This window comes from Drosophila subpulchrella, chromosome 3R, assembly GCF_014743375.2.
Source record: "Drosophila subpulchrella strain 33 F10 #4 breed RU33 chromosome 3R, RU_Dsub_v1.1 Primary Assembly, whole genome shotgun sequence".
Classification (NCBI taxonomy): Eukaryota; Metazoa; Arthropoda; class Insecta; order Diptera; family Drosophilidae; genus Drosophila; species Drosophila subpulchrella.
Window position 1 is genome coordinate 219,821 of NC_050609.1, and position 24,941 is coordinate 244,761.

The 24,941-nt window shown below is 37.7% G+C and overlaps 1 protein-coding gene and 1 non-coding gene across 11 annotated transcripts in view; one reads left to right on the forward strand and one right to left on the reverse strand.

Moving 5' to 3' along the window:
- LOC119551839 (tight junction protein ZO-1) overlaps nucleotides 1-24,941 on the reverse strand; it is a 90,435-nt gene that overhangs the window by 35,009 nt on the left and 30,485 nt on the right. For 6 of the 10 annotated variants that reach the window (XM_037861421.1, XM_037861414.1, XM_037861470.1 and 3 more), the window contains exons 2-3: nucleotides 17,789-17,864; nucleotides 4,555-5,068 (exon numbers count right to left, since the gene is read on the reverse strand). In XM_037861421.1, the coding sequence (XP_037717349.1) occupies nucleotides 4,555-5,068; nucleotides 17,789-17,864 (590 nt within the window). Of the gene's footprint in view, nucleotides 1-1,723; nucleotides 2,516-3,236; nucleotides 3,382-4,554; nucleotides 5,069-5,191; nucleotides 5,755-17,788; nucleotides 17,865-24,941 lie in introns of those variants that run through there. The other 4 variants (XM_037861430.1, XM_037861436.1, XM_037861504.1 and 1 more) reach the window with 4 other exon arrangements.
- Trnar-ucg lies at nucleotides 2,614-2,686 on the forward strand. Its single transcript has one exon. It is a non-coding gene; the product is annotated as a tRNA-Arg (tRNA).

Below are 24,941 nucleotides of genomic sequence, written 5' to 3' on the forward strand. Positions count from 1 at the left end.
AAAGGGGAAGTCCCCAAGCAAACTTGAGCTGCATTCCAATTGTTTTAACTTTTTGTTTTCTTTGCATTTGGAAGTCACACCGAATAACATTTCCCAAACAAAACAAATTTATTCGCCAGCATTTGGGCTAAAATTCCTGAACCCTTTCGACCCGACTCTGAAGCTAGAATTTAAAGACACAAATTTATGCTCAGTTCGTTCGGGTTTCCACTTGCAATTTATTTCATTTCATTCGAGTTCTTAATGGATTTAAACACACGGCGGAAGTTGAGTCATGGGCAGAGGCGAACTACACTGGGTTTGGATTGATTGAATCGAAATTTGATTGAATTTCCCCAAATTTGTATCCCATTTGGGTCGAATTGGGTTCAAAGTATAATACAAGAGGTTATAAAAATCAGTTAGCAAACCCCTTTCCATTGACAAAATATTCAAGGAAATTTATACGCTCTTTAAACCATTATTATAATTATTATTTTATTCAATTTTAAAATTTAAAAAAATGTCTAGAATATTCTGATAGCCCTTAACCCACTGTTATGACCATGTTTAAAAGCACAATCAACGAAACCAATTTCTCAAACTCAAGTGCTCCTCAGAGTCCAAATCTGGATCCGAAACAGAAGCGCATAAATTCTGCCCCAAGCGAAAGAAGAATTAAGCCAAAAAAAAAACTATATATAAATCCACTAATGACGATAGCGAAAACGAACCAAAAAAAAACAAAGAAGAAAAAATCAAACCAAGTAAAAGAATAAATCGTCATGGATGCCTGAATAGCAGCGGGTTAAAAATGCATAAAATGGTCACAAAGGAAAAAGGGATCCAAAAAAGTAAGGGGGAACCGCAACAGAGCTTTGACTTTGATGCTTTTTGAGAAATTGAAAGGGGCTGGAAGTGAATATCTTTTTTTCGGGGCAGGTGTGTTCGAGGATGCCAAATTAGCAGCTACCGCCTGACCAGACCAGCTCCTCCTCCTTTGCCACTCTCTCACCTCGTTTATTTCTTCATTCCATTTCCTTTATAGCCCCCAGCGAAATTTTGAACATCATTAATTTTAATTTTTGCGCAGACGCACCCCAGGGGCGGTAGGCTTCACTGCCTCCATTCTGGCCAGTGCAGACAAGCGGCGAATGATGAGTGATGATGACCTGGCGGAACGAGCCACACCACCTCCATGTATCCACGAATGTAATTAAGGTGGCCAAATGGGGGAAAAAAAAGGTGCCACAACGACAATTGAAAGTGTTGCAACGGCCAGTTGACAAATTTCCAAGTTGCTCAACAGCAATGCAATGTGGTGATTGATTGCTATAGAGCTATAGAGCTTGAATATCCAGTAAAGAATTTCAAAATATTAAAATTGGGCTATGTAATATTTGGAAGTGTCCAAATTATTTGGTATTTGGAAAATCGCAAAGTAAAATTTCTTCTTCGAAAATAAGATGCACAAAAAATGTGAAATTTTTATGAACAGTATTGGTATGGAAACATTTTTTAAAATATTTAATCTTTTACAAAAATATTAATATGGAAACTTTTCTTTACAATTAAGTAAAATACATTGAAATACAACATTTTGTTGTTTCATAAAAATATGAACAAAAGATGGCTTCTTTTCTTAAGGAAATAATAATAATTTTTTAAGATCTTTTGAAACACAACTTTTTGTATTATATTGACCAAAAAATGTATTGGTTTTTTTTTTAAATTTCTGTCTCACCTTCTTGAAGCGTCTTCGTTGCGTCGACGAATGTGTGGATGCAGTTTCGAGTAGATTTCCATGGCTATCCCCATCCCTTTTGCCCAGCGCCTGCAGGAGATCGTCCACGTTTCGTATATAAGGACGATCCCGTTCGCGATCCCTTTCTCTTTCGCCACCCCCTCCACCGCCGCCCATGCAGCTGGTAATGCTCCGATTGCCCACACTATTGCTGCGGGATCTGGATCTGGACTTTTGCTTGCCCAGCCAGTAAACCTGATTTGCCAAATTTATTTCAGCGGCTGCAGCGGCCTTTCTTCTGCCCAATTGCTGTTGCTCCTGCACCTGCTGATGTTGCTGATGATGTTGTTGCTGCTGCTGCTGCTGTTGCTGCTGGTCATTGGCCAGATACTCCCCGGCTATATGAACCTTGGGTGTACTGACCAACTGCAGACCCGTAGCACCGAATTGCTGAGGGAACTCGTGCAGTTCGAGGGGATAGCGGGGATCCATGGGCTGGCCGGGCTGACGGGGATACATGTAGCCGTCGCGCAGGAACATCTTGCTGGTGGTGTAGACCCTGTCGTTGATCTGGTACAGGCCACTCGAGCCGGGACCCTCGCCGCCCCCAATAATGCCATTTCGCACGTAGGCCGTGGGGCGATAGCGAACCAGCGGATTGTACACATTCGATTTGGGGGGTTTCGTCTTGAAACTGCGACGTCGAGTGCTGGGCTTCATATTTATATTAATTCGTTCGTTTGTACTTCCCTTATGTTTGCTTTATATTTTATTGTAATTTATAAACGCCACCTACGTAATGTATCGAGTGGATACTTTTATTTATAAAGATACAGAGTGCGCGCGCACCGTATCAAATGTTTTCCAGTCTAAGCGCGCTTCAAACAAGCGACCGTGTGGCCTAATGGATAAGGCGTCGGACTTCGGATCCGAAGATTGCAGGTTCGAGTCCTGTCACGGTCGACACTTGAGTAACTTTTTTTTTCTTTTTTTATTATTTATAAATAACTTTTTTCTTTTTTTTGTAAATACTTAAATTACTTTCGATATTAAAAACAAAAGTCATTAAAACATAAGCAAAAGACTTTAAGCATACACTTGAATGATTTTACATAACATCTACATGGTTTGTAGATACACGCTTCACTAAATGCGGTGGGTTTTGGTACTAGACATAGGAAAAGTGAAGGCTTGCCAGTAAAATTAGTTTTAAACAGTTAGCATTTAATTTAAAATATGTTTTAAAGAAAATATAAGCAGTTAAAACTTCTTTATTAAAGTAGAATATTTTTATAAACTCTCAAGGCTTTTTGTTTTAGGTCTAATGTACTTTATATCCGCACTAAGGTATGCTATGATTATTGTTGCTTTAGATTCACATCATTTTCAATTTGCAGCGCACACAAGTAGGCAACTAAAATGATTTTAGAACGCCTAAGCGATGCCACACAATATGATATTTAAAAACCTCATAAAAAAAATATTGAATATATTCGATATTAAAGGTTTTTACCCGACCAACACGTTCAACACACTGCACGTTCGATTTTCCACTGCAATTGTTTGATTTTATTGCAACACCGTCTCTTGTTTTTCTGTTGTTTGCTGGAAGGCACGCACTGCCAATCCAATTAGCCAGGGTTCACCTTTCTAGCCCTCGTCTCTGCGCAAGGTAAATTGTTTTTCGAACCCAAAGTATTGACACAGTTTTCGAGTCACTTGTTTTGTTAGACACATTCGTCTTCCTGAACTGTCACCGAGCTGTCATACGAGTAAGGCAGGGAATAAAAAGAGAGCTATGCTAATCTGTCACATCTGAGTTGGTTAATTAAAGACTGATTTGGCAAATAATTGTGGCTTAGCCGTGCTCGACCCCAATACCAGTTTACAAGCAAAAACAACATTGCGAAAATTCAAAGGTACCTCGATTGGGTCAGTGAATGTTCAGTGTATTGAACTTTTGATAGCATTGCTGACGCCCCTTTTTTACTGGATGATTTGCGAATTGGGTTCAGCTTGGAAAATACTTTTTCAAGGTTATTTTAAAAGGGGTTAGAAAATTACATTTTCTTTTGAAGTCATTAAAAATGTTACACAAATTTATTTTAAACCTTTTAAGAATAAGTTGATTCCACAATTGCCATTCTATCTATTTGACCATTAATATATTCAATTTTTTCCCTTTTCTCTTTTATCACTTCTCACACTCCATTAAATTTAATAACCCTTCTCAGTTTCAATCAGTAAACTTCCTATTCCTTTCACCTTATCTTTTTTAGATTTGACTCTTTTCTACACTTCCGCCAACGAATATCGGTTATTTTTTTTGGGACTTTTCTCGTTCGAATCGCGACGAGCTTCAAAAACGAACTGAAATGAAATGAATTCATTGAATTTGAAGAGCCTATCGGACACGAGCACATTTTCCAATGGATAGCGTTTCCAGCTGGAGAAGAACACAAGAACAAAAGCGATTGCGATAAAGCTGACTGAGTGGTGGACTGAGCTGAGCAGAGCCCGAGTGAAATGAGTCGAAATGAAGGGCTTAAGCCAAACAAATACACCCCCTAAAATGGCAAATTGTGGAAGGGGCAGATGTCTAGGGGCAACCACCAAAAGAAGAGCTTTGAAATTAAAGGATATTTGTATAAAACCGAATACCGAATACTAAAAACAAATACTTTTTCACAGTAATTTAATCTATCTAGATGTTGGTTTGAGAGATAATATTTTATATCTGAGGAGCAAAGATCTTGAATCGTTTTTCTCCAAAAATCTCGGTAATTCCCAGGAAATAAATATATTTTCTATAATCAAATGCGTGTACTTACAAAGAACTCATCCTCGATGACGGGATCGGCCAGCATCTCGATGGCCTCCGTCATGGATCTGCAGGTGCGGTTCGTGTTCTTCTTCTTCTTGAGCTTCCTGCCCAGGGTGGCGGCATCGCTGAACCGATGGAGCAGCTTGTCCCGCTTCCGGACCGCCAGCGGACTGGTCGTCGAACTGGCGTGACACAACAGCGATCCATAGCCATTTGTGGAGGATATTGTTCCGGTATTCGCATAGAAATTCTGGGGTTGATATTGCGCCGGAGCAGTGAGTGTGCTGTTCGAGTCAATTTTCTGAATGAGATTATACTCGGAGTGCGGATATTTGCTGCCCAAATGGGATATGGATTCCGCTTTGGATGTCAACTGTGGTTTGGGAGGCGGCGGTGGTGGAGGGTCCTTCATCAAGGCCACCCGACGGGGGGCGGCTCGTGGTATGGTGGCCGATTGGGGGGAGGAGGTGACGTCACCGCTATAGCTTACAGCCCGACGATTGCGATCGTTTTCCTTTTCCCTGTAAGGATAAGAATTATATTATTAGCATTTCTCTATATCAGACCAAAATTACAGACTAAATAAAAAATATATTTTTAAATATTTATCATTATTATCATAATATCCATATCTCTATTCCCACCTATAACGCCTTCTCTGCATCGGCGGACTAAAGAAGCAGTTTGGTGACAAGGGCACAAAGTAACCCCATTGAGGATCCCGATCCGGTCTCTCATGGTACATTCCCAGTTGGGGCGTCACCTCCCTGGATCGACTGGATCTCAGAAGCGGCATTGAGACCCTTTGGGGACCAAAACTCCTACTACAGCGATGTTGATTCCGATATATATGACGCTCCAGCGAAGATGTTGTGGTCGTAGCATCCGATTCTAGGGTGCAATCCGAATGATCTTTATTCTCCAGGGTGACATTACTGCCCAGCTCTGTATCATCATCATCATCATCCGTGGAACCCTCGGGCACTGTATAGCAGGTATAGTCGAATTGCGACATTTCACAATCTCTTTATTCCGTCTCTGATTGTTTGACTTTTCGTTTGCACAAATTTAGTTCTTTGTCATTGTCTTTGCGACTCCCACGTTAAATGTTTCAATTATTTAATTAGTCCGCAACTTGTTGCTTTTTTATCGTAAGTGTTTTACTCTTTTTTTATTCCTTGACAAACGTTAAATGACAATTTCAGTTGGCCGGACATTTAATTGCTCCACTCCAGTTTGGCTCTGTCGTAAATATTTTGGTGGCCAAAGAACATTAGACAGGCCAAGGCATTTATCATGTTCACCCTCTGGACATATCGTGCTTCCTGCCACAAAAACAAAAAAAAAAGAAAAACGGGGGCTGTGTATGTCCAGTGGGCACAATTAAAAGTCGTTTTCGGACCCCGTCGAAAAGTTGGCCTAATGAGGTGTTGAACGGAAGACGGTCTAGTTAAGATATTTAACTGGGACTCTGCTTTTCACAGACAATTTTCTTCGGAGAGAAGACAAAGAAAATCAGTGGGAAAACTCAGGGAGGCATTTAACAGAATCATATTATTAATTTTAGAAGAAGAACGTTAAAAGTCTGCTACCTAATGTTTGAAAAAAAGCATAAAACATTATCTGGAAAGTAATTATTTATTTAAAATTTCTAAAATCTACACAGAATTGTTTTTTATTTTTCTATGATTTTTTTTCTAAACGAGACACAAATGAAACTCCATTAACACGAAAACGAAATGCGGTTTTAGCCCACAAGCAGGGAAATTTGCAACTTGAAAGTTCATTAACAATTTATGGTGTAAAAAGGAAAGTGTCAACAGTGAAATCCATCAACAATGCAATTAAAATGTCAAACAGGAAAACGACTGAGAGCGCGACTCCCCTTTGACCCGCACTTCCTACATTGAAAGCAACCCCCCTTGAAACTCCCCATCATTTGCCTGGCACACGCAACTCTTTTTAAAGAGGCCCCATCGTAATGATGATGCAAAAAGTGATCCCTGAAGGGGAAAAATGGGAAACTGGGGACTGGGGACTGGGTTCCATCTGCAGAACTCACAGACAGCGACAAGCCGGATATGAAGATTACAACGGATTTGGGTTGCTACTTCTGCAGTTGTTTATATTTATTTTATTGTTGCAATTATTTTTCTCTTTATTGCATAGAATTGCATATTGGCGAAATAAAACATGATTAATGGGAAACGAAAGAAATGGGGGGAAACCCAGATAGACGGTCTAAAAAGATTTGCAATTTATGATTGCTCAGAGGAAAATGAGCGAATAAGGCGCCGATCTCAGTCGGAAAAAGGGGAGAAATATGTTTGATTTCAATAAGGTAAAGGAAATTACTCTTAAACGATGCTAACACTTTTTACAATATCCTCCAAGGCGAGCCTTTTACTGATTTATTATTTTTTGGTGCTCAAGCTCTGCTTATATTTTTGTTGAATATTTCTGTTTTTATTTATATTTGCACATTTGATTATCGCGAGTAAATTGTCCACAAAGCTCATTTGCTTGGGCATAAATCATTCTAAAAATACATTGATTGGGTCAGCAAATTTCCCAGTCATATCAGAAAATATGCCAATTTCCCGTACTATGTATATTATTTACAATTTTTTATTTACAAATCACAGACACACACACTTGTACAATTTCTAGAATATGGACCGATAGAAAAGTTCAAATGGAACACGCGTCTTTTTTTTAATAAGAACTTTTCAGTTTACGCCGCGGCTTTTCAAAGTAAATGTGCTGACCGCCGGCAATTTCCGAACTGATTTCGAATAGAGCAACAGAAATATCGTAGCCGCCGTGGGGCATCAGCAACCAAAAAATACAACCCTCTCCGTCGGAAACATGCGCGACAGACTCGAAAATCGTCGAAAACACTGAGAAAATTGGGAGAGTGAAATGTTTGGGGAAAAGGGGGCGAGTGGAAGAGGGGGCGCTAAATAAGAACAAACATTGTGTTTGACTAAATTGCTTAATATTGGGGGACCAAAATAAAAGCATCAACGAAAAGTAGCAGACAAAGGGAAAAGAAACAAACAAGATTAAAATTTTTAGTTCAAGAACCGACGATAATAATGCTCTTCAAGAACTCCAAAAATAACATTTATTATAAGATTTTCATGAAACTTACAAGCCATCTATCACAGAAAAGTAATTTTAGCATAGTTTCTCTTATCGTATTTTTAATAATAAGGGTTTTTCTCTAATCATATTCACAATTTTTTTATTTTTAATAAAATTTTGTTTTAAATTTGTAGGTTTTACAGTTTTAGTCCATGTGAAAATACCCGTATAAAGGTATTTATAAAATTAATGATTTTTCCATAATTAAATTCACAATTTTTCCTTTCTGATATTACAAATGAAAAAATTCGTTTCTTTAATCTGTAGGTTGCAAGGTTCAAGTCCAAGTGAAAATACCCTAATTCCTGGTATAAATAGATCCGAAATTGTTCTCAGCAGAGACAATTCCTCTGGATAACGAGGTGCAACACCCAAGTTTCCATATGCCTGTGTGTCTCCGTGTGTGAAATGTCATGCAAAATAAATGTCAGACGCTTAAAAATTAGTCCCTCTCTCTTTTTTTTCGTTCTTTTTCCTGCAGCTTGTCTTCCCGTTCAGAGCGACATTAAATTGCCGTGACTCTTCAAAAAAAAAAAGAAAAAAAATTAAACTGTTTCTGTTGTTATTGGTGTTATTAAAAATAAACATCGATGAAGTAGTGTTGCCGGGGTGCCACCAAGAAAACGCAACATTTTCACTTGTCACGCATTTATTTTCCCATTTTCCATGTCGGAAAATGTGTGTCATTTGTGGCAAGACGCCGTCTGCGGCATTTATTGACATCTGTCTAGAGCACTTTTGGGCAATTGGTGCGATTAATAAAAAGGGAGCAGTGCCCCCTGTCCATCGATCCATGGTTCTATCAATTACACTTGTTAATTAAACTTGGGTGTGGATTAGCCCGCATTTCCAGTTTTTCCCCGAGGGTGTGTGGCGGTGTTTTGATAACAATTGCATGTCTGCCGCACAATTGCAATTAAATCAGTTCTAAAACGGGCGTGCTTGCCACACGGAACTTAAGTCCAATTGCCCGAGAGCGTTAAATTAACAATGCAGGCACAGCAATTGGAACCAAATGGAGTGGAATCGATCGGTAAGTCTCCGTAGAGATATATATATATATTATTTTATATACGTGCATGTGGGTTGCGAATGGCGCAGATTTAATTAAAGCACTGCAGGAGGGGCGACAGAAGTAGATCTTTAAGATAGCAGAGCGGGAATTCGTGCTATAAATAAATGCAGCGTGGAGAGTTGCATAAATCACAGATAAATATTTTCGGGGGCTATAGCTTAGATAAATGTGTGGATAAGGAATGCAGAAACTAAACAAATATATTATTGGATTTTTAAATATTGCTTATTTGTAAAAATCCTATATAAATATTTATAGTTATTATTTATTCAACGTATCCTTACATTCATTGGAAATCGCATTAAAAAATATTTAATGTTATAATTTTATAATTAAGTTACAATGCTCACAGAATTTAAATGCTAATACTATCCCCTTCTAATCACAATATTTCAAACACTTGACATCGTTTACCTTCCTCGACCCCAACCAACTTTTGTCAGGGGGGAATTTAAAATGTGTATAATCGATTCGATTAGTGTCACTTGGGGGATTAATTGAATTAAACTGCACGTCTCGGTCGCAGTCGTTGCACTATGAAAGCTATGTTAAATGTAATTACAATGCACAAGATGTCAAATGGTTTTAACCTCTTAGCATGGAAAATAAAAAACCAAAGAGAGAGGCAGTCACAATTTTCAGGGGACCAGAAAAGACAAAGAGAAATGGTTAAAAAATATATATCCATGACTCAGATAGTGCGATTAAGTAGCGCTGACAGTTCATATGATAGATACTGGCACGTGGTCTTAATTTAATTTCTGGCCGAGAAAAAATGATAATTAATTATGAACATGTACTGGACATTTGTAAAGTGGACTACATATGGATCTGCAAACTGGTTTCCTTGGCCACAAGAGAGAGGGCTGACATCTAGAACTGGTTTTGCCCAAGAGAATACTCTATATTCTTGGGTCCAAGGAAATGTTGTAATCTCCATTAGTACAAACATATTCCCAAGAGTTATAGACTATAATTCAACGCCAACATAAATCATAAATCAGTTCCGATAGCCTGCCTTGGGAATAATGTTTCAAACACAAAATACCACAATCTCTAAAAGATTTCAAACTTTAAAATAGCTTCGTTAAAATGTAGACGAAAGGTGGGGCAACCCAAACATTGCCCTGCATTTGTCGCTATAAATAACAGCCACAGCCAAAATAATAATCAAAGAAAAACAAATATATACACATAAAACTTGGCAACCCTTTTAGCCAGCTGCTGTGTGAGAAAATAATTTAGGAGACAATGAGGCATCCGTTCGATGGTATAGTAAAAATAAATATTACAGTCCGCCGACACGAGCCAAAAAAACGCAAATTGAATTGAGTTTTTCTTTGCCGCATTTAATTGCAGGTCATAAATCAGGGGGCAAGACAGCTTAACTGGATTCTTTTTTGCCAAATACAAAACGCGTCAAAATGTTTCGAAAACAAGCCAATAGATTTGAAAAATGAAAACTCATTAAATTGCAGCTTCTCGGAAATTCGTTTCTCAATTATATTTGCTCTCCCATTCACGCCGACCGCAAGAAATCTCATCAATAAAATACAAAATCTTTAAATGCTGGTATTGATTTCACATAATGAGTGGATTGTAAGGGCCATGCCTGCAGGGGTCCACCCACTTTAAACGGCTTTTTGATGAAAGGTCTACGTTGGAGTGGTGGACCACCCGTCGAGGACTTGGATCTGGTTCCGGTTTAACTGTAATTGAGCGCCCCAGTGGAGCGACACTCTCACGCTCGTGATATGGGAAAGATTTACTGGATAATTATGGTAGGCGTGTGAAAGTCAAGGAAGTAAATCAGGCCACTTGTATGGTAATTTCTGGGATACATATGGAAATTACAAAATTATAATTGAACTACAGAAAGCTAAAGAAGCTGTAATAAATGGGTATTTATAAATTTATGTATTTTTAACCCTTATGTCAATACGAACAATATACACATTTAATTATCTATCAACATGTAAACGATTTTTTTTACAGCCGCTTCAAAAAATTCATAAAAACCACAATTATTTGTATGAGCCAACATTTATTTAGCTAATCATAATTTAAGCACATTAAGGCCAAAGCAAAAATCCAAGGTTATTGTTTTATTATTTCTAAACTGCAACAACAGTCAATCTCATGAGTCAAAACAAGTTTCCAATGTCTTTCCAGTGTATGCATAATTTTTCATACTTCATTTTGGTTATTTATTTTCTAATTTTGCTTGGGATTAACACATCACCTAAACGCTTTTAAACAACAAGAATCGGGTAGAAAAAAATAACAGGTAAGCTACAAATTTAAGACAGGAATCCAAAAAGCAGTAAAAACGACTTTAAGAGGTGTTGAAAACATTGGTCACGCAAAGCCTTCAAAGTGATTGACACATGTTCGATTCCTGTAAGAAATAATGACCCCACCCAAAAAGTAAAAAAATCACGAAATTGTGCAGAAAATTTAAGCAAATTATAGCCCCGAACAAAACATGAAACTAAATCAAAGCACTCTCACACACACAAAAAGGTTGCACTAATTTGCTTTGGGCCAATTTGAAATTTGGACAACAAAAAAACAGAAAACTACAATTGCTCAGCTTTTTTGGGGTGTAGTTGGCAAATTGCAATTGGCCAAAAGGATTGATTGAGTCATAAATTGGAGGAGAAGCAATCAATTTCTTTTCGTCGACATCACGAACACAGCCAGTGGCCAAAACTATCGATGCAAAACCAGTGGCCAGCGAATTCGGTCTATTATTACCATTTGTATCCATTAGCCGCGAGTGGAATCCTAGTGCCATTCGGCTCTATTTTTCTGTCGAAAGTTAATCAATCTCTGGACAATTAACCGTAGAGAGCCGGAGCCAAGACATCAATTAGAGAACGCAAGCCGGGCTTCAAAAACTAAGTCATGAGGAGCTGCTGGAGAAGGGGTTTCCGTGGTGTTTTTTCTGGTTCGGATTCGGGGATTTGGGTTTGGAAGGCGGGGGATCGGGTTCGGGATCGTGATCTGCAGAGCCATCTGCGACGCGTGTTGCCAATTTATCTTTGAGCGAGTGACCCAGCTGGGGATTTGCTCGAGCATGACTCATTCGCCGGGGATAAGAGATAATCCTGTTTTTCTTCTTGTCCAAGCCCGACTTTCAGCCGACCGAAGGCGGAGTGGGCTGCTCTAATGGAGGCTGGCGATGTTTGTCTACCACTTAAAACTGGAGAATAAACTTTAACTCAGGTTGGGCTTAGATCAGAGATGCAAGACTGAAAAAATATAGGAGATGGGACGGGATTTATGCCTTTAAGAAGAGTTTACCAAACAAATAAGAAGTTTCTGCAGGGTAAATAGAATTTTAAATGTTTTAGTCCATTGCAAATATTTTGTATTGAATTTAATATAATCTTTTTGTAATTTATAAATCTAATGTTAATCTTGTTATATTGTCTTAGAATTTCTATAAAAAACGATTTATTTTATATTATTTACAGAACTCCTAATCTGTTACGGCCTTAAATAAAAATGGCATATGCAATGACTTTCGAGCCCTAAATAACACGGCTATTATGCTGTCCCATCAATCCATTGTGATTACAATATCCCGGATCAACATTCAATATGCCTAGACCTATGCAGCGATAAAAAAAAAGACCCTCGCCTGGCCATAATAAACCCATGCAGTAGTCAATTGTTGACGGGTGCAAGGCATACAAATTTCGCCATAACTCACAGGCCACTCGGGAGAAGCTTTTGTTTACGGCCTGTTGGCCCCGGCTTTGTTTATAAACTGGTTCAAAATTTGCACGTCTTTGGCATATAAATCCAAGAGAATAACCGAAACTGCAAAAAGAAAAGGCTGCCAGCCAGGCCAACTTACTTACTTGTTTATCTGTCGTTTTCAGCTGGCTGAAAGCTGACTGGCCAAGTCCTGTCCCCTCGTATTCCTCTAACATATCCCCCCGGTATCCCCGAAAATCCCCTCGCCGGGATGATTGTCAGACCAACGCCAACAGCTGTCGTGCAAGTTTGTTTCCATCTCGTAGAGCCCGAGAGTTCCCCTTACGTCCCATCCAAATGTCTGGGTTTCAGCTGGAGTTGAAGTCCCAGTTGGACGATGATCGCTGCTTGCATGCTAAGACCAGTGTTATATGGCCAAACAGTTTATAGTTATGTTTTATTGTTGTCTGACTTGCCCCCTGCTTGGTTAGATTTCATGACGCTCACTTTGGTTACCTTCTTCTCCTATGCTAATTTCACATATGGCCAACGTTTCTTGAATTTTAACTTAAACTTTAACTTCAATTTTTTTTTTCTACTGGCGCCTGACATGGCCCTAACGGTAAGGCCAGAAAAGTTGAGGAACTTCCTTCTGGTGGAGAGGTAAAATTTTGACTTCGTTTTCCTTACTCAGCTGCAATCTGCATAATCAACAGCTATGGAAATGCGACCAGCAATTTAGGTGTCAAGTGAGCAAGAGCCACTTAAAAATTTAACACAAACCGTCCAAAAATATTAATAAATAAAGTTTCCAGGGTGCTAAAAGGTATATAGGTTGGTATCAAATATGATCTAAAAAATGTTTATAAAATATGGAGAACATATACGTTTTTTTTCCATTTTAATTGAAAGTCCTAACATAAGTATAAGGGCATAGTTCTACTTTTATTTAAAATAATGTTTGTTCAAGTTTCTATATATAAATTGTCAAGGTTAAGATGAAAGCAAATGCAAATCTCATTTAAATTCTAATTGAGACTTTATTACTCCTATTTTGCTTAACCATTTCCTCGTATATCAGTTTCATTTTCCTTTAAAAAGTTGAGAAACACAACTACGACACCATCTAAAAAGGCACCAACGCGGTTTCCACCTCTTAATTTACTTGTCTCTCTTTCGGTTTTTGCATTTCAACTTGGCCAAGGCTCGTGCCACATGCCCCCGCTGGCCAAAAAAGTTTTTTTTTTATATACTTTTTCTCTTTTATTGTTGTGAAAGCGTTTTGTGCCAAGGTGTCTGTGTCTATAGAATTCAAAACTTAAAAAATAATAAAAAGATTTTGCAACTTCGACCTGTGCCTGTTGTCTGTGTACCAATAAAAATGCTGCATTTAATAATGGCTCATAATATTTGTAGGTGGTCTGAGCCACAAAAATATAAGACCAAAAAAATAAGTCGAACAAAAAATGGGGCTCTGGCAAAACGCCCACAAGTTGTGCAAGGCATACGGCTGCATTTTAACCATTTTCCATCATCCATTAAAAAGCCATAAAATATTTGGTCTCAGCTCTTTGATTGCATTTCAGGCGTTGCCGATCGATGTGTTGCAATGGAAAATCCGATAAAGGATAAATGTTTAATTAGAGCGCTAAATGTGGTCTCCCCTCTTCTACTCGTTTAACAGAAACAATAACTTGATTGTCTTTTTTTCACATATTAATTTATCATTATAAATAGATTTATTGTCGTTTCGGTGGCATGACAAAACAAAAGACTTAGGCGACAAACTTGTTTCTTTGTCTTCTGTTAGGGAAAAAAGTTTTTTTTTTTTTTTTGGTGATTTGCATAGATTGCAATGGTATCTGGGTCGGAGATTTGTCTTTGATAGATAATCAAGGAATAGATTTTAAAGGGTTAGGCTAATAGTCGGGAAAGTAAAACAAACAAATTTTTAAAACCTTTTTAACTTAAAATTAATTATTCTCACTATGTTCTTACATTTTTGTATTTCCTTATTTTTAATTAATATTTATAGCTTTTTGGGAAAGCTTAACAAATTGACTTATCGTTCATATCTGATGCTTATACCCAATAAGTAAGTTCCCCAATTTGTTTTCGCTCCTAGCTCTTGCCCTTTACCCTTAACCCTTTGAAAGCTGTTTATAAACCGTGTTTATCGTTTCGTTTTCGAATTTCTGTTGTTGTTCCACTTGCTGGGGCCATGCTTTTGTTATGCTAAATCCAATTGGTGGCCACCTTTTGGTATTTAAACTTGACTTTAGCCAGCGGCAGCTAAAACAAACTTCGCTTTATGGTATTAAATGCTGGTTGCTGTTGTTGCTTCTTCATTGTTATTGTTATTGTTATTATAATCTGTCTGTTCGAAGTCTCCCATCAAGACGTCACGTAATAGACGATCGGTCGGTCACTGGTTACACCTGTTTCGGCGCCATCGTTTCGGGGTTTTTCTTCTCTGTAAAATCGTGTAATGATATGCCAGCAGCAGCAGGGTTTACGGTTTACGGTTACACGTTTTCCGACTCAATGAAAAGTTCATCAAACGCATCGGCATGCCACAAGTGGCAATTGGCCGCTCAAACTGAAATCTGCAATAAGGAAAATCACGGAAAGCTCAATAACCAATAGCATTTAATTTGAGGAAAACCCATATAACAGCAGGCCATCCTTTAAACTCCTCCTCTTCAAAGTCCCAATCGGCAATTAAAAACGACAAGTGAAAGTTTCCCTCCATCTTTTCGCATAGGAAATTTCGTAATCAAATTTCGATTTAAACTTGCCTCGGATATTCGCACGTTTTCTGTGGATTTCTTCGTTTTATTTTTTTTTATATGCTAATTTAAATGCGTTTCGTTGGGGCGACAAATTGCCAGTTGGAATCGTGCGTTTATTGAACTTCATTTGCATACATGAGCTGAACCAGTTTTGTTTCTTTTTTGTTATGTTGCTAACGATTTAGTCCAATCAAAAGGTCTTCGATTTTTCGAGTGGAAAGTGAAACTTATCCCAAAAGAAAGTGTTGACTCCCGCACCGAAGCTGAAGAAGGCTTTTGAATAAATAACATGCTGATCATGATGACGATGCCTCATTAAGTTGTAGGAGTTCGAAATGTCTGGGCTGTTTGCTCAATTTGTTTATTTATCTTAATTCAAATGCATTTGATTAGTCGCTGGCGATAATATTCTAATTATGGGTCAGAGTCACGCTAATGATGATGATTTAATTTATGGCCAAGTGGTCGAGATGACTTTTAACCTACGCCAAGGCGAATCATAATGGGAACACTGATGCGGATGGATAACATTTTGGGGCTTGGCCCGAAATTTGTTTATGGCCAAAGGAAATGTCACGCCTCCGCAACGGTGTAAATAAAGTTGAGCTTTAAGTTTTACAATAAAATTGTGTTTGAATTTCAGCAAACAAAACAACATTTTTATTCAATTCGATTGTGTTTTTCTTATGGTTTTATTAAATGAGAGCAATCACAAAGTTTAACCAAGCTTCGTTAGTGCAAAAAAGTAGTTTTTACATGATCTGTCGACATGATTTTGTCGCCCCGATCTCGTTATGTTTTTATTTCTGGTTTTTTATTTGCTCTTCCCAGGCAACTTCCACTTGAGTCTTCAATCTCAGAGTGAAATTGATATAGTATGGGAAGTTAATTAAGAAGAAGTCGTCGAAGAAGTGGCTGACATGGGAACTTGTTTCTGATATTGCATCAATTGGAAACCAGAAACCAAAAAAGTGCCGCAAAACCAAACTCCGGCTACCTGACTCGCTGAATATCATAATTATTTTAAGTCATTAAACTTCAAGAAATCAAATCTCAACTACATATCAAAAGCTAACCAACCAAATGGCACAAGAAAAAAAAAACGCCGAAACAAGAAAATCCCGCAACGATAAGGAAATTATGTATTAAACACATTGACGATTGGACAGGCCGCCACCGCCCGTAAAACAACATGATCTCAAGACAGAAAAAAGTTAACAAGTTGCCACAGAAAAAAAATAAAACGAAAATCTCGCCACACCAACCGATTTTGGCGGCTGTTTAAGTGAATTAAATATTGCGCAACATCTGCGGGGAATACCAAAAAAAAAAAAAAAAAGGAAAAAAGAGAAAAACTCTACTTCTGCTGAAACTTGCCCGTGTTCATTGGCCATATAAACGGTAACAACTTCGACGATCCGAATCTCCCTGATGTTGGTGCATTTGTGGTCGAGCTGTCGCTCAATTGCAGTCCGCAAATGGCTTAAATGCGCGCTCATGACCGCAGGCAATAAAATAATTAAGACGAACATAAAAATGCGGGCAAAAAATGGCTGCATAATTCACACTTTGAGCTTGTTTCAATGTTTCAAGCAGGTCCAAAATGGGACCCGCTCTCAACTGAAGTTTAATGAGCCTTTTTCGGGGTGAGAAATTACAGATTTATTGAAAGGGAAATCGATCTTATTACAAGCCCTCATAAACATTCATTTTAAAATTACAGGGTTTTGATATTTTCAATGGTTTATTAAATTATAATCATTATTAAAATTGTGTGGGAAAAATGTTTTACCTTGGTGTTAATACACACTTTTATAAAGGTTTATTATTAAAATTAAATTCCTTTTTAAATTAGAGTGTTTTTGTATTTTTAAAGATTGATTAAATTATAATCATTTCAAAAGTTGTGAGTCAATACAAAATATTGGTATATGGGAAAAGCCTTTTGTAAGATAAATTTGTTGAGTAAATGAAATTGGTTTTTTATGTACGGTTTACATTCCTAATTGCTTAATCCCATATGCAGCTACCTTTAAACATTCATGAATACAAAAGAGCTTTTTACGATCGATTCCCAATCGAAATCATTAAAGTTTCATAGCGCAATCGGCAAATTGTAGAGCAATCAAGCGAATCGACGACGATAATAACACCCAACTGTCGTCGCAGTGTTTTGTCAATTTTGAGGATTGGTCAACGTGTCGTATACACAATTTGCACAATCGAACGTAAACATTGCCACAGCATTTGCACTCCGCAACTAAACAGCAACTGCAGTGCAACACAGCCGCCAAGGAAACTCTGCGATTAGTAAACAATTATGGTTTTCGCGAAATTGCAACAAGTTAATTCTCCACCCAGTAATTGGCGGCGAATAAATTTACTCGTAGGGCGTTAACCAGACAGAAACAGGAAAATTGCACAAGTTCAGGCCAAGATCTGGTAATTGTCCACTCCACCGACATGGTAATTCATTTCCCGCAATAAATCCATTTGATCCCAACTGATTTAGGTCCACTTACTTGTCAATGTAATCGATCGTTTCGATTTCCTTTTGGATTTTTTCCACCTCGGGACTGTCCTCCAAATTGGCGGCATCTGGAAAAAAGGGAAACAAAATCGGTATAATTAGTTTACACTTTAGATACGTATCTGCGGTAGAACTTTTGCTGTTGCATAAATTATAGTTGCACAAAATTTATGAGTTGCATTCTCGGTAAAATGGTAAACACATGTCACATCCAACATGACCAACATAAATTATAATTTGCGTGGCAAAAACCAAAAACAAGAACCTCTAATGTAGGCAAATGGAGAACAGACTCAGAACTCACGCACCACACACACACACTCGAATTCAAAAGAAAAAGGTGTACAAATAATCCTGTTTAACCTTAGAGTCACAACTTGAATATATGGTGATATATATACAGTCTTTGCAGACATATAAATCGTTGTTCGTGGCATGATTTACGAGACAGCAGCCACAGCTGAGCGAAGCATATAGATCACCTCGAATGCCGGCCAAATGTCAATCAACACTGAACACACATGGGGCGATATAAAGAAATCGGATGGGGTATATAGACACGCTATAAAAGACACCCGACAGGCCTTTTTTATATCGAACTATCCGCCAAAGTAAGTGAGATCAAAGTGATAGCATTCATTAATGGCGGAAAGAATGAATATGAAACACACGCAAGACCTGGTAAATAAAAATCAATCTACAAATGATATCGAACAATAGATACCTTAAACTCACTTTAAGTGGATAGATCAGAACTATTATTATTATTTCATTCATTGTTGTCTGTGTGGTATTGCTTTGGGGTGTTCGGTATTGACAACTGGTATCTACCAACAGACAACTTGGCACTTTATGGATACAACTATGTAGGTAACATGTATAATATACACTGCCTTTCAGAAATACTAATATTATGTTAGGTAAAATATTATTAATATCATTATCTATTATCTATACTTATCCCATTTGTATAATAATTATGTTATGGTTTATAGCTTGTTTTAATACCGTCATCTGTATTAATATGTGGTTTATGTTTCCCCTAACTCATTGGTTATTATGCAACCTTAATTCGCCGAATCGCACTGTATTTGCCAAACACTTATCCAACGACTTGTCCAAATCTAGGCAAGTCTTTTTCGGTCTTTGAAGTCAGGGGAGCGTCACTCCGCGACAGACACTTCAAGTTCAATTGAAAAATGCGGCAAGACCAAGAAATGAGAATAAAGACCAACCGCATTGCCAGACAATGGCAACTCGCACACTCCAACTCTTATATATATATCTAGAAACAAACAGATCGAGGCTAGGCTTGATCTGATCTGTTGCTATAGTTTTGGACAAGTTTCTGATTATAATTGGGGCTCTATGTTCATACATATATATGACGCTTAAGCGACTGTGTCTCGATCGTGTCTGTAAACTAAAAAGAAAAACTCCAACCGAGAACTCCAGACAAGTCAAGTCAGCTGAACTTGCAGTGCAATTTCATGCATGCAAATTAGTTTTTGAACCTGTTGCAATTTGTTGTAACCCCCCCTTGGAATATATATATTCTCGGGGTTCCCAGGCGGAATGCTAATTGAAGGGAACGAGAGGGGGATAGAGACCTTCTTTCGTCTGTAATAAGCTCGTGAAAAATAGTTCACAAATTATAATAAGTCTCTAGGTACAAGTAGAAGTTCAAGTACAAGGTGTAGTCCCAAAGTACAAGAAGCTCACTCGTGCATATCCTAGAGACATGCGTGAGAAAATCATCGCAGAACTTCTCACGGCAGCAGCAACTGCAAATTTATGCAATGCCAGAAGCGGAAGAATCGCTGGAAAATGGGTTCTGGGGTCTAGACTCTATGGACTGGATGTAGCTACAACTCCTGTGATGGCCATTGCCTGATTTCATACTTGTAAATTACCCAGCTTCCCAGATGAAGATGCTCTGCCAAAGGGGAAGAATAAAAATGTGTGGCAAACAATGTTTTGCATGTGACCGCAGGCTGAGTTTGGCACGTTTATAGGTTGTTGCCTCTGTCAGCGATGAGGCAAGATCACCCTGGAATTATGTTTAAAATGTTACGATCGGAAAAGTGTTGCAGTTGCGCCGAGAGCAACTGGATCATAGAGGCAGGCAGCTATAACAGAAATTAATGGGTAGTCTTTCAAGTTTTTAGATGTTCATGTAAAACAACGTCTTATTTATTTAATAATACTATTATTTTGACTATTTTACAATAATTTTAATTACTCAATCCCAGCTGGTTTTTACAAACAGTAAATTACAGTTAACCTGCCATAAATGGGTTAACATTTTATTGCCCAGCACGCAAGTAAAAACTCTTTCTGCGGTTGCTCAGAGGTGTTAATAAAAACGAAACTTAAGCAAACAATGAACTTCTTGAAGGCTTGCCAAAAATAAAAAAAATGACCGGAATTCTTGCCACAAATGAATGCAAATCAAACCGCAGAAGAACAGAGATTAATGTTGAAATATGAAAAAAAAAAAAAATACAAAAAATACAGCTAAAGAAGAGCCAAAAAGATAGATAAATGATGCGGCAGCGGCCAGGCAGAAGCGGATATATCTTAGCCAAGTTACGGCAATTTGTGGTTTTAATAGCTCTTCGCTCTGGTCGCTTTACAGAGTTTCCAAAGTAGTCCCCCCCAACGGTTTTATGGGTTCTGTAATTGAGAACCCAGAACATGGGACCCGTCACCTCATGCCGGGTGACAAATTGCGGGGAATCCCGGGGAGGGGGAAAGTCCCCTCTTATTTCTCCACCTAATCGCCAAACACTTTTCACATCTCCTGCAACGTGACGAATGTTGGCCGATAAAATATGCTAAGTATTTTTCAAACCAGAAAGAGACAAATAGCGGAATAGTTGCGGTGGCTGCACAAAAAAAGAAAATATAAATCTAAGAAAAAAGGAGAAGAAGTTTACAATTACTGCAAGGGAAAAAGTGTTTCCAATGACTAAATAAATCAGCGTGGGAAAAACATTTTATGCAAGCAAAGGAATGAGTGAAAAATCATTGGAGGGAAGACCCCAAACAATTATCATAAATTGTATTTAACAAATTTACCACACTTGGCAGCCAATAACAAATATGGCATTAAAGGAAACATGAAACGGCAAAAAGTCAAATGTACAAGCACTTCAGTTTAAACTCCGCAACCTTCCCTCAAACACTTTTCAGCGCTACCATAAAATAAATCCACCCAACCCAAGAGCCAAAAAAAAGCGAAACAATTGTCGCGACAGTTTTACCCGAGAGTATCAAGTTACCCCAGACAGTTTTATGCACAATGCAAAGAAATAAAGAGAAATATATCTATATGCACAATACACTCAACAACAATTACAATGTTTAGGGCTCAGAGAAAAGCCGCAAGTGACACAATTTTTTGTATTTTTCTTTGGAGCAGCTATGGCGATTCAAAGCCCAGTAAAAAATGTATTCGGCTGATTTTCAATTAAATAAAAATTGTGTAATGTCTGGGGAGAGTGAGTGAGAAGCGAAAATGAAAGTAGGGATTAAGTGCGTGTGATATACGATATGGGGCTGGGGTTATGGTTATGCATATGGGAAATAATTGTGTCTGATGTGGGAATTTTTTTGCAAATTGAAAATAAAAAGATGAAAAAACAATCGTAGAGATAAATGTGTTAAAATATGGTAAGTAAACATACATAGCTAGAAAACAATAAGCCAGAAGAAAATCATTACCAAATGATATTTAACACATTTTTAAGATGGTAACCGAAACCCCCATTTACTTAAGATCAATTAAATATTAATCAAATCATAATTATCTCATTATCATGACAAAACGAAATGCACAAAACTATCTGTGGAATGTCGGCACATGGAAAACCGCTTTGCATCAAACATTTTCCACATATCTCTTGGATATCATAATGATTAAAACGATGCTTGAGGTTGCGCTATGTAAATATTTTTGAAAGCGGAAAACGCACGCTTTAACAATTTATCAATGAAATAATGACCCCTCCAACGGTGTCAGTCAAAAATGTAATTTTGATCCCCAGCTCAACATTAAATTTCACAGCGGGTTAACCCTCGGCGGGCACAAGTGTTGCAATGTCAGAGTTGTGCCACCGAAAATTATAAAAAAATTATACAAAACTGGGGATTAGTCATGAGAAAAACAAATCGATCTGTGTTGGCTGCGTTAACTGACAATTAATATAGCGTAGATATCGGCACAGAAAAAAATCTTCTGGAATTGTGATTCATTAATTCAATTGAATAAATATTTCTAGTGACGGACTTTTATGACACATTATTTTCTATTACCAAAATTCTTAAAAAATTTTATTAAATTTTAAATAATATTTGCTAATGCAAAGTATATACATTTTCTTTGTCTGGAGAATTCTAGACAACAATAAGACTTCTGTACTGACTGCGTGGCAGACGTGACCCTGACAGTCATCAATCTGCGTCATGTTAATCAATTTTATTAGCATTAGATTCAAATTTTGTTGTGTCTTATCTTGTTTTTACAATTATTTCAGTTTCCTTTTCAGCAAATGACGAGGGATGGGGATTCTGTTCCGTCTTTTGGCCTGGAAGTGTTTGAGTGTTGTAGCACTTTTATTTCAAGTACAATTCAAATAGAAAAACGCACAAAAAATACATCAAAAGTCGACGCTGAAGTGCGCTCAAGTGCGGCAACTCATCAAAGTAACGAATGGAATTATGAATGAGCTGGCAAACTGTCGGGTTGTACGAGTATCTCTTCTAGATCTGCGTGAATGACAATGCCGATTTCTTGAAACTCTATTTTTAGTCGGCTTCGATCTGAAGGTCGCCAGACATAGGCCTAGGAAACTAGAAGACCATAATGGATATCCCAATTCGAAAACGAAAACAAAAAGGTAAACGCAAAGTGGCGATTAATTCGATGGCACTTCCATATTTGTAGGCATATAATTTTGAAGAGGCGAAAAACAAAAAAAAAACAATCTACTGAAATTAAAATTATATATATATATACGCAGGCATATTAAATTATAAAAAAATCGAGCTTGAGTTTTAATCTTCGTGTGGGATTCAACCACTGGTGACTGTAACATATTGCCATTGGGTTACTTTAAAGGAAACCTACTTATTATTTTTGAGCCAAACTCATCTTAAAAGCCAAGTTTGACTTTGATACGCAATAGATTCTGTAATTAACTTAATTGTACTGCCCTATTTAACACATTTGAAAACATAAATTTATGTATGTAACAGATCCGTTTCCTTTCAACAAGGTAATCGGAACTTTTTAAGCCGATTTAAGTCCATAAAAACCCGTTGCACTTTATTAGCCGATTAAGCTTTTAAATTAACACTCTGAAAATATGTATATGACGTTTTACTCTAAGACCTTTAGATTATTTTTATGATTCGTGGAAATAAACAAATCAATTTTAAAGCGTATCCGGTTTAATTGACATAATACCAAGTCCAATATTAAACATTAATATATTTGACTTGATTTTTTCAGAGCAAGAAAATACGTCTGGTAAGCGTTAAATGGAATTCAATTTATGCAGAAATGATCCGAAAATAAAAACGAAACTCTGACATAAGCGTTTCACATTTTTTTCGACGACATCCTTTCTTGGCGTGGGTTTAAGCGGAATGAAATTTGACTGAGACGCAAATGCACTGAAGCGAATGCATTCGAAGGGGGAAAACATGGGGCGAAAGGGGAAAAATGGGAAGGAAGGGCAGCAGGCCAACAGCTGCAGACGACAAATTTCGCATATTTGACTAGAATTTGCAACAAAATTCGTCCAAACTTTAATATTGCAGACGCAAAAAAGAGGGGTGGATGTGCAGGTCGCTGAGTGCGCAAAATGGGTTGCCAAAAGCATCCAAGGGTTGCAGATTGTACACTCAAAACAATGTCTTTAATGTCATTTTTGAAATATTGCAAACAAAAATAATGTTGGATTTTTGGGAGCAACTTTTACATATTTTCAAAATATTTTGTATTTCCCTTTTTCCATTAAAAATGTTTAAAAATTATGATTTACAATTATTTTTTAGTGCAGGGGGAGTAACATCCATGTGCAGGGGATGTCGGGGGAGTATCAAATTTCCCTCAAAATCGTAATGAAAAAACCTCGTTTGCCTTTGGGCTGAGCCAAAAGGGCTGAGAGGCACCTGCCATATGGCCTTTCGTCATGGAGTGTGCGTGTCACGTCCCTTCACCTCCTTTTCGCCCCCGAAATCCACCCTATATGAACCCTTTCCAAGCGAAAAGCAAAGCAATTACAAGTACAAACACAAGCCGAGCCCAGGATACAAAACACTTGTTGTAATGTCAGCTGTCAATAGCACGAGTCGGTTCGAATTGGTTTCCATTTCGAAACCAGGACAGGAGATTTCAGGAGGAGACTCTCCGGCAATTGGGGAGATTTTTTGCAGCCCTAAGCGTTCGCAGGCTGGTAAGAATAAAAAGGGGGGAATATGACAATATTAGGTAAGTGGTTTTTCGGAATATATTAGATTTTAATCAAAAAATGGATGGGAGATTAGGCTACTGGAAAAAATGAACCATGCTGTGAATTCATCCTGGGAGATTGTTAGTTCATAAGATAATACCAGCTTTTTCAAAATTAAAATGGTATAGGAATGGTAAAAGAACTAAAGATGTTGCCATCTTTTAAATAGGTATTTATGGGCATAGGTATACATATGTAATAAATAATAATTAAATTCAAGCCAGCTTATAAATATCTTAACTATTACAAGACCTCTAATGAAGATCTTCACATTGTAAAAAGCGAATCCCCCCGAGACCTATTAGTTATAAAGAAATCATGTTGCACTCACTTAGCCTGACTTCTCACGCAATTATGTTGCTCCCCTTTCTCTGTAATAAATGGATTCCCTAAGTGGAAGCTTTAGCATTGCAATGTCTCTATTGCGAATAAAAAATGGCAAGGCGGTGCAAAAAACATCATGAGAATGTTCAAAACAATTATGACAATTCTTAACCCACTTTCAGCGCAGTTCCGTTCGGTTCCCCTTTCGTTCGGCGATTTCTACGCAATTTACGCGCACAACCTCAAAAAGCAAATTCCATCTGCAACTTGGTGCCATCATGTCATTAAAAGCAAATTTCC